Source organism: Pollachius pollachius (genome assembly GCF_949987615.1).
Source record: "Pollachius pollachius genome assembly, chromosome: 9".
Classification (NCBI taxonomy): domain Eukaryota; kingdom Metazoa; phylum Chordata; class Actinopteri; order Gadiformes; family Gadidae; genus Pollachius; species Pollachius pollachius.
Genome location: NC_136942.1, coordinates 21,244,536 through 21,255,314, shown reverse-complemented (window position 1 = coordinate 21,255,314; position 10,779 = coordinate 21,244,536). Strand labels below are relative to the sequence as shown.

General features: G+C 45.6%; 1 protein-coding gene across 1 annotated transcript; it reads right to left on the bottom strand.

Moving 5' to 3' along the window:
• Window positions 1–939: 939 nt before the first annotated feature.
• On the bottom strand, window positions 940–10,740 carry LOC307080322 (transmembrane protein 80-like). Its single transcript, XM_079742988.1, has 6 exons — window positions 10,729–10,740; window positions 10,506–10,522; window positions 6,007–6,100; window positions 5,840–5,932; window positions 2,143–2,344; window positions 940–1,261 (listed from the first exon to the last, which is right to left on the bottom strand). The coding sequence occupies exons 3-6, from the start codon at window positions 6,020–6,022 to the stop codon at window positions 1,249–1,251; spliced, it is 324 nt and encodes a 107-aa protein (XP_079599114.1). The 5' UTR covers window positions 6,023–6,100; window positions 10,506–10,522; window positions 10,729–10,740; the 3' UTR covers window positions 940–1,248.
• Between the last annotated feature and the right edge of the window lie 39 nt (window positions 10,741–10,779).

Sequence of the window (10,779 nt, the reverse complement as noted above, 5' to 3'; positions counted from 1 at the left end):
CACGTAGGGAACGCAATAGTCATAAACAATATCAGATAAGTGCAAAGGTATTCCACAAATTATTATATTGTACAATCACCGTTTCGCCTCCTGTAAGCCTGTAATGTAGTAAGGTTTCTTTTGGGCATGAAGTCGGGGACTAGAGAAGTAGTCCAGGCCACTTGGATGACAGAGGATCAACTGTATGGAACATTGCCCAGGCTTCAGTGTCACCTGCGGGTAACTGGCGGCTCCTTGTCCAGGTAGTGAACCAGTATACAAGAACACCAGAATGTTTCGTTACATTTCAAGAGATACATAGTAGCCCCGCTCATTTATTTTGATGAATGGGACTATTCATTGCAGTGGAAAGGGGAGAGGGTGGCGCGTTAGGTTGCAGTTATATAAAAACATTCATGAATGTGGGGCAGACTGGGCCCTGGTCTCTTTTGTGCGCTCCCTTGCAGGCCTGCTGCTCTGTTGTTGCTCAAGCACCGCACGCGCGATGCGATGAGAAATGCAATCTGTTGAATCTGGTCGCCATGGCCACCTTGGAAGTGGGTTTGATTATTAACTGACCCGTTAATAAAAGCCCGTTTGAAGAATGCGAGATGGGGAAAAAAAATGGTTAAAACTCATGTTGATAAACTATACAATGCTATAAATGGAGTTTTAACTAGACGTAACCGTGGCACAATAGTGTGACCCTATAGCTATCCGAAGTCTAGGATAAAATAATGAAATATAATAATTATATTGGAACATGGACAATATATTTGTGTCATCTGTAATGATTATTCTTTAGGGAAACACAAAAGATCAATCAGTAGTTTTATTTCAGCTATACAATTAAAAGGACATTTAGAAAAGATAACTTCCGCCCTCTAGAGGTAAAACAAATAAAAAGGCAGGTCGTTTATACATTTTCAGTAAATTAACACACAATACGATATAGGTTAGACAACAAACAATAATAGAAAAATATATAAACTAGTATAAATGTGAAATTATTTACAGAGATAATAATAATGCAGGATAAAAATCCCTGATAAAGCAATATTATATTGCTCTATCATTAGGAAAACTATACAAAAATGCACATGTACAAAAAAATACCCATTCAAGATCACCTGGTATAGGTTAAAACAGAATCCATTACCAAACCCCCTCCCAAAGAAAGCGATGTGATACTAAACAACGGAAGGAACGTGGTTCTGGTCTGGTGGGGTTTAGAGCTCCAGCTCTGTCACTTCTTGCCCAGAGATCTTCTTATGAGTTGATACTTAAGACAAAGGAAATCACAGTCAGCTTCATTCATTCTCATGGGCAATGAGCATGATGCTTTAGTTAAAGTGGATTCAAGATCCACAAGCACAGGGACCAGAAATACTCTGTCAACAATACTGTGACTATATTACGCTATTATTCTCTCATTTCACGAACTATTTATATTTTATAATTATGAATAATGTGTGTTGTTGTCGGATGTAAAGCACATCGTTTTTCTGAGAACGGCGCGCTGCGGGGAAAATCTGAGAATGAGACAGCATCAGACCTGGTATACAGTAACACTTTGATGAAAGACGTGCAAATCAATAATTCAGACAGGTCCTTGAGAACCAGGCTAATATCATCAATGAAGGAAAGAGGACGGACAAAGCAAGAGCTTGAAGCAATCCGCCTGTTCAAAACAAACCTATGAGATGTAGTCTCCTGGAAATATCTTGTCAATCAATATGAATTAATTATGCTGATAATCTAGGATGTTTTTTTACCAGGCTACAAATGTACATTCAACTTTAGATGAATATGACGATGAGAGATATTTATGTTATATTTTCATTACATTTCCCTGGTTGTGATGTGAATGACTCTCAAGATGAGGGTCCAGAATGTGGTCTCCCACGCTCACCCTGATACATAATAGGAGTCAGAGAGAGAGCGAGAGAGTGAGAGAGCGAGGAATAGAGAGAGAGCGAGGAAGAGAGAGAGAGAGAGAGAGAGATAGAGAGAGAGAGGTTGTAGATGGTAGAGCGAGGAAGAGAGAGAGAGAGAGACAGAGAGAGAGAGCGAGGTTGTGGATGATAGAGCGAGGAAGCGAGAGACAGAGAGAGAGAGCAAGGTTGTAGGTGATAGAGCTTGGGTGAGTGAGACATGGCTGACCTTGTGAACCGGGCGACCGTAACGAAGGCAAGGACCCCGTCGAGGCCGTAGACCCCCAGCAGGACGGCATTGAGGACGAGGTCGGCCCGCAGCACATAGGACTGCCAGGCCAGGAAGTAGACGGAGAGCAGCATGGTGGTCCCGCTGAGGACCAGGCTCCCCACCACGGGGCCCTCCCTCCCCTTCAGGTTCCCCGAGGCACCTGTGGTGGTGGGGGTCCGGATGGGAGGTAAGATACAAGTCTGCATTGATAGATCTCTGGTATAACCTGTGGCTACTCAGAGGGCCACACACTCACACACACATTCATACACCGATCGCCATGTCCCCCACGCAAGGGACCGGCCAGCTGGCCAGGTTTAGGTGTCCTTCTGCCCGATCATAAATGTGAATTGATGCATTACGAAATCTAATTGTAATAAAATATGAGTAGAACATAATTATTAATGTTGTTATTATTGTAAATGTCATAAATACATGTTACATTACATTTTGTCTTTAAGAAGGTTGTCTCATATCTAGCTGTGGTGAGTCTTGAAGGTAAGAATTCTAGTGTTTGGCATTGCAATTGGTTGTTCTAACTTTAACCCTAGTGTTGGTTTTTGCTGTGTTGTTGTTGATAGTAAGGTCGTTGAGTCTAGTTTCGGTCACAAGGTGTGAACAATAGGCTTGATTGACTGGGCGGAGCTAAGGCTGCCTGAGCTACCATGTTCATTTAAAGGCTAAGTGTTAGTAGCGTCAGGACCCGGGAAACGAAGACCCGGGAAACAAAGACCCGGGAAACAAAGACTAAGGGAGTCTCTCTGTGGGAGTCCACCGGAATTAACCAACTTTTTTGCCACCTTTGACTTAACACTATCCCCTTCTCCTCCCACACACAGGGCCGGGAACCAGCTTGACCTGATATTCACAAGGTCCTGTGGCACCTCTGCTCTCTCTGTTACCCCACTCCCAGTGTCTGACCATCACTTTGTTGCTTTTTCTCCCCCCTTAAAGTCCTCTCCCCCCCTCCTCTCTAGTCCCCACATTGCCACCACCCGCCGCAACCTCAAAACTCTCTCTCCCTCTACGTTTGCCTCAACTGTTCTGTCTTCACTACCTTCTATTGAACAATACTCTCAACTATCCACAGAGGAATCCTCTGACACTCTGCTATCCTCCCTCTCCTCCTCTTTGGACTCCCTCTGTCCCTTCCACTCCAGACCGGCGCGATCTTCACCCCCCCCTCCTTGGCTGTCTGAATCTCTGCGGACCTTTAGAGCAGAGTTGCTCTAAAGGCTGAGAGGAAATGGAAGAGATCAGACTGTCCTAATGATCTATCTCACTATCTCTTTCTTCTCTCTGATTTCACCTCCACTGTGTCGACAGCCAAATCTGCCTTCTACCGGACGGACCATAATTAACTCCTCCGCCTCAAACCCCAGGAAACTGTTTTCCTTGTTCTCTTCCCTCCTCCTCCTTCCTGCCTCACTGCTGATGACTTTGTTACCTACTTTACCCAGAAAGTAAAGGACATTAGCTCCTCTTTTATCACTGCCACCATCCTCCCTCCCCCCACCCCCACCTCTGTCTTTACCCAATTTATCCCTCTCACCTCAGACGAGGTCAACAGAATTATAACATCTAACCATGCCACCACCTGCCCCCTTGACACTATCCCTTCCTCCCCCCTACAGGCTGTGTCAAACGACATCCTGCCATTTCTCTACGCACTTATTAACTCCTCCCTCACTTCTGGCATTGTTCCAACGTCTTTCAAGACTGCCAGAATAAAGCCTCTCCTCAAAAAACCAACCCTTGATACCACTGACATCCAGAATTACAGACCGGTATCTCTTCTTTTATTCCTCTATAAAACATTGGAACGTGCCATCGCTAACCAACTGTCCTCCTATCTCTCATCTAACAACCTGCTTGACCCTCACCAATCAGGCTTCAAAAAAGCACACTCCACTGAGACGGCTCTCCTCGCGGTGACTGAGTCCCTCCGTGCGGCCAGAGCCTCGTCCCTCTCATCGGTTCTCATTCTCCTTGACCTGTCTGCAGCATTTGACACTGTGAACCACCAGATCCTCCTCACCACTCTCGCCGAACTTGGCATAGCTGAATCTGCCCTTTCCTGGTTCACATCCTACCTGATGAATCGCACTTATCGGGTAACATGGAATGGCTCCTTGTCCAAACCTTGCACGCTTAATACTGGTGTCCCTCAAGGCTTTGTACTGGGGCCTCTTCTGTTCTCCCTCTATACCAGATCTCTGGGCTCTGTAATTACATCCCACTGCTTTTCCTATCACTGCTATGCTGACGACACTCAGCTATTTCTCTCTTTTCCCTCATCTGACAAAGCCCTGATTGCAACACGCATATCTGAATGTCTGGCAGAAGTCAGCACCTGGACAACTGCCCATCACCTGAGGCTTAACCTCAAGAAGACTGAGCTCCTCCTAATACCAGGGAAAGATTGCCCACACATGGACTTACTCGTCACTGTTGAGAACATCACTGTATCTCCTTCTCCAACTGCCAAAAACCTTGGTGTAGTGTTGGACAATCAGTTATGCTGCACCGCAAACATCACTGTGGTGGCCCGATCCTGCAGATTTGCACTTTACAACATCCGCAGGATCTGGCCCTTCCACACAAGAGAAGCAGCTCAGCTTCTAGTCCAATCACTGGTCATCTCCCGCCTCGACTACTGCAACTCGCTCCTGGCTGGACTCCCTGCCTCTGCGATTAAACGCTTGCAGCGCATCCAGAATGCGGCAGCGCACCTCGTGTTCAACCTACCAAAGTTCTCACATGTAACCCCCCTCTTCCGAGACCTCCACTGGCTCTCTGTAATTGCTCGCATCAGATTCAAGATGATGGTACTGGCATACAAGGCAGTCGATGGAACTGCCCCTGCCTACCTCCAAGCATTAGTAAAGCCACACACCCCAGCTCGATCCCTCCGCTCAACTACCTCAGCTGGACGTCTGGTACCGCCATCGCTAAGAGCAAGCAAAGGTCGATCAGTGAAGTCACAACTTTTCTCTGTTTTGGGACCTCAGTGGTGGAACGAGCTCCCTACCGATGTCAGGATCGCTCACCAGCTTCCGCAAAAGACTCAAAACTCACCTGTTCAGAGTTCATCTCGACTCTGCATAGAAACCAATGCACAGCCACCATTGAATGTTGTACGTCCTGGCACTTGTACATTGCACTTATTCAAGGTACTTAATTATGTAGCATCTACAGTAGCTGCTATCTTTGCTTTACACGGGGAATGGGTTAGCCTAGCGATTGTTATACTTGCACTTGGTTCTATGAACATCTTTACTGTACCGACAGCGATATATTGTTTCACTTCTTATGACAAATGTACTTATTGTAACAAATGCACTTATTGTAAGTCGCTTTGGATAAAAGCGTCTGCTAAATGCCCTAAATGTAAATGTATTATTACTATTATTAGAAACGATCATTATACAATTATTATTGTTATTTTAAAAAATGTAAATAAAATATATATCTAACACATATACTGTATATGTGTGTGGAGTTCACTTGGCAGCATTTCCTTTTCCTCCACAGGGAGACAATCGGAAAAAGCAGGGGTCTAGCTTTCTGTGGAAGTGGCCGCCTGCAACAAAAGCAGGCAGGAGGGACTCATCGACCAGTACTGCACGCGCACGCGGTGGAGGTGTTAACTCACCCAGGAAAAGACGGAGGGCCTCCAAGGCAGCCATCAGCAGCAGCAGCCCCAGGTCGCAGGCGAGCCACTCCTCAGGATAGCTGAGGACCTGACCTGATGGACAGAACCCACGTCGTCTGTCAGGTCATGTGTCTGACTCTGGATTCATGAAAGCTCCCGGTACTCACTCTTGTAGATGATCATGCAGAGGGTGCACAGGAAGTAGAAGGCAAAGTAGATGGCAGACAAATACAGCAGCAGTTGGAAGGGGACGGAGGTGAGCTTGGCATGGAGTTAAGGAGCTGTTTGAGCTGTTGCTACTTAAAGGTCCCATGGCATGAAAATCTCACTTTATGAGGTTTTCTAACATAAATATGAGTTCCCCTAGCCTGCCTATGGTCCCCCAGTGGCTAAAACTTGCGTTCGGTGTAAAACGAGCACTAGGTGTTCTGCTCACCTTTGGAAAAACGGAGGCTCAAGCGCGCTGATTCGGAATGTGGTCGCATATGTGGTCATAAAGGATCTAAGCTCATCCCCTTTCTCTGCCTTGCCCGCCCAGAGAATTTGGCCCGCCAATGAGACACGGCCGTGCGAGCGCCACGTGTGGGTGTGTGTGTGTGTGTGATTACACACACTGTAACACAAGTGTTTGCTGTAGGTGTTATGGCGCATAACACGTCGGTTCTTTGACGTCTCTTGTATTTCCACAACAAGACTGTAGTTGGGGTTATCTCAGCCATGGTTGAGAAGGAATTTGGGAGAGGAACTTTGGCTTTGACTCCCTGAAGTATGAACTGCAACATGCCGCTGATTGCCGCGAGGCACCACCGCCGCGAAGCACCACCGCCCGGCAGCGGGCAGCCGGCAGTAGGCAGCGCGTGGTTCAGTCTACTTCAGATTGACGTGGAAGTGGAAGAACCAGAGACGTCGGAGAACCCGACGAAGTCGTTTGTGATTCATAATATCGTCTGGAGGCGCACACAGCTTTTGGCCATGATAATATGTATTATATGTAGGGCTGTCAAAATTAACGCGTTAACGCAGGGTGATTAATTTGTGGAATTAACGCATTAATTTATTTAACGCATTAACGCATGCGCAAAATGACCCGCCCAATATTTCCCGCTCCAGCACTTGCCTCCGCTATTTGCCGCCGCTATTTGCCGCTCTAGAGTTTTGACTGAGACACAAGATGGATACTGAACCGAAAGAAGTTGTTGGCCCTTTGGATGGAAAGTTTGAATTTAAAAAAAACAAAGATGGAACACTTAACAAACAAGCAGTGATTTGCACACTCTGCAAGAAGGAGTTTTCGTTTCACCGAAGCACTTCCAGTCTAAAGTACCATATCAACGCTAAGCATGCGTTTGTCGGCTCTTCAAGTTCTGGGGCAAGACCAGGGGGCTTAGTTCAGACAACGCTCACCGAAGGTCGTGCATTAAGTAAGTCTATTTCTGAGAACTTGACCCAAAAAATTGCCAAATGGATTGCAAAAGACTGTCGGCCGATTAATATTGTCGAGGACAAGGGCCTCGCGGAAGTGTTACAAGTTGCTTCACGCGACGCATTCTACAAGCCACCGTCAAGAGGCACAGTAATGACTAAAATCCACGACCTCTACAAAACGGAAAAGAAAAAGAAAGAAGAGGATTTGGCTGTAGCTGACTATGTCGCCCTGACAGGAGACCACTGGACCTCTGTGAGTAACAACAATTACCTGGGTGTAACTGCACATCATATCACTAAAAAATGGGAACTGAAGTCGTTTGCGCTAACTACAATGAAAACAGAACAGCGTCACTTTGCAGAAGCATGTGCAGAGCAGTTCCTAACAGTAGCGCGCACGTGGGAAATAGAAGGAAAAGTCACAACTATAGGGACCGACAGCGCACGCAATATGATCGCTGCGGCTAGACTTTTGACATTTGAGCACATGCCTTGCATAGCTCACATCCTACAGAGAAGCATCACGGTGAGCCTCTCTGACAGCGGATTTGTGCGTGCATTGTCCAAGTCTCGCAAAATTGTGGGCCACTTCAAACACAGTCCGGCAAACACCGCGGAGCTTCAAGCACAACAAGCTGCCCTTGGACAGAAGCAGGAGCCGCTGGTCCAGGACGTTCCAACACGTTGGAATTCGACGGTGGATATGGTCAAGCGTCTGAACCGCAATCAAGCAGCAATAAAAGCAACCCTGGACCAACAGCAGCACAAACTCATTATGCTGACACCACCAGAATGGGACAAGGTGCAAAGACTTGAGACTCTTCTAGAGCCCTGTCGGTAAGTAATCCACATATTAATTATTAATAGGCCTATAGTTTGAAATAAAATGTAATTAATTAAATTGAAATTATATGTTACCTTTTTGTAAACTACCAACTTCTGTTGTAATCACTTAATGATGTGTGTGTGTGTGTGTGTGTGTGTGTGTGTGTGTGTGTGTGTGTGTGTTTCATTCAACTGCAGGTATGTAACTGAGATCCTGGGTGGGGAGGCCTATGTATCCTGCTCTGTTGTACTGCCTGCCCTCTGCCACTTGCGTCGTGTAATGGAGGTCTCTGATGAGGACCCTGCATATGTGGTGCGATTTAAGACGGCATTCAAAGAAGACCTAGCCTCCCGCCAAGAAAAGACCAACAACACATGGCTCAAGCTTGCAACGGCCCTGGATCCACGCTTTAAAGACTTGAAGACCCTGCCCAAGAGTGAAAGAGAAGAGGTGTGGACCACACTGGGAGGCATGCTGCATGAACAATCACCAAGAAGGTCTCCACAGACTTCTGAAGATGGGCCACCCAAGAAGAAAATGAGCCTGCTCCTACAAATGTGCTCAGATTCAGATTCTGATGAGGAGGTGCAGCCTGGCAGAGACATACACAGGTACAGGGCAGAGCCCTGCATTAGTATGGAGGACTGTCCATTGCAGTGGTGGTCTGCTCATTCAGGAGCCCATGACAAGCTGGCCCTGCTGGCTCGCAAATATCTAGCGACTCCTGCATCCACAGTTCCATGTGAAAGACTCTTTTCAGTGGCAGGCCACATCGTGCAAAAGAAACGGTCAGCCTTACTTTCAGAAAATGTCAGCCAGTTAGTTTGCCTCAGCAACTGGCTAAAAGAAGAATAGCCAAGAGACACATTTTATTGTACGAAGGTGTGGTAGTTTGTTAATTTAAAAAAGGGAAAATGTTCAACCAATGTTTAACCATTCTAAACTTAGCAATGGCTAAGATGCCCATAACGTTTGGGATGACTGTTATCTTTAAGTTTGATTAAAAAAATAAAAATAAAAATGTTATATGCTCATAGGCATTGCAAAGAGACTGGCACAAAACAAAAATTGAAATATGGTGTGGTATGTTTAAGTTCGATTTTATTTTTCATTATTAATAACACCATCATCTGGATTCTTTCATGAATAAAAGAACATGCTAAATGCCTATATATCCACCTTCTGTCATTTATCTTTCCGTTCCTACAACAATATACAGAGAAATTCAGAAATTCCGGGCATATTTATGAATGGCAATTAATCGTGATTAATCGTGATTAATCCACAGCTACCCTGTGATTAATCAGATTAAAATTTTTAATCTATTGACAGCCCTAATTATATGATATAGATATCTATGCATTATATGATATTATTTGGATATAGAGCTCCAGGACTGTAATGCAAGTGTTGTACACTTCCTTGTTATTTGGATAACCGTTCTGCTGTTGGTGTTATGGCGCATAACACGTCGGACTCTCGTCTCTGGTATTTCCACAACGAGACACGTAGTGGGGTTATCTCAGCCATGGTTGAGAATGAATTGGGGGAAAAGGAACTTTGTCTTTGACTGCCTGAAGTACATGAACCACGACATGGAGGAGAAAGGGATTGTTGGCCGCAAATGTCTCCTGCTTGAGCCCCGCTTCCCGCTGCCGGGGGACCACCGCCTCAGCGGTGCAGGAGGCGGTGGTGCCTAAGCGCTGACCGCTGCCGAGGCGATGGTCACTCGGCAGTGAGGCTCCGGCGGGAGACAACCGCGGTCAATAATCGCGGGCAACAATCCCTTTCTCCTCCATGTTGTGGTTCAGTCTACTTCAGATTGATGTGGACGTGGAAGAACAACAGACGCCGGAGAACCCGACGCGGCCGTTTGAGATTCATAATATCGTCTGGAGGCTCACACAGCTTTTGGCCGTGATAATATATATTATATTATATAGATATCTGGGTATAATATGATATTATTTAGATATAGAGCTCCAGGACTCCCGTGTGTTCTAGAATATTTACAGAACACGGCTAAAGATACACACCCACTGTAAACAGAGCGCATGGTACCGTGGCTGCAAGTTGCTCAGTGCAACACCCCCAACCTCCTCCTTGACCCACCTCTCTCCTCATTATTTGCATTAAAGCTACAGACACCGAAACGGTTCATTTGGGGAAAGCTCAATGTGCGACTGGCTCGTAGTGGCTGTAATTCTGCACCACGGCTGAATTTCGGGAACGTCTTCAAATACTGTGTTTGGGGCCTACTAATATCTATATTAAAGCATCCATAAAGTAGCATGCCATGGGACCTTTAACTACTGACTTCGATGTCATGTCAGCGAAAGCTATTCATGTTGATTGACTTACGATTTCCCACATTGAGATGTAAATGTACAATTGGATGTCATGATGAAAGGATACGACGATGGCAGACCTTCCTACAGAAGAGGAAATGAGAAAGATTAGATTGGGACATTTAGTTTATGGTTACGTTATTCAATCACAGTAAGCAGTTCACACAACATGTATTGAATATCTGTATTTTGCATATATAGGATTATATATTTGATACGATATTTGTAAATAGATAGTTCGTGCACAATTAAAACAAACAAAGGTGTCTATAGCAACGCGTTCTCCCAACCTGCTCCGGGCAGCGCCATCTTGCATTTCTAAAGTTTATTTTTCCGCCCAT

Bases quoted from the DNA above. Each gene is read 5' to 3' on its own strand.
- LOC307080322 (XM_079742988.1), bottom strand. The intron at 2,345-5,839 runs GTGAGTTAACAC...CCACCACCACAG, and splicing joins GGCCCTCCGTCTTTTCCTGG to GTGCCTCGGGGAACCTGAAG.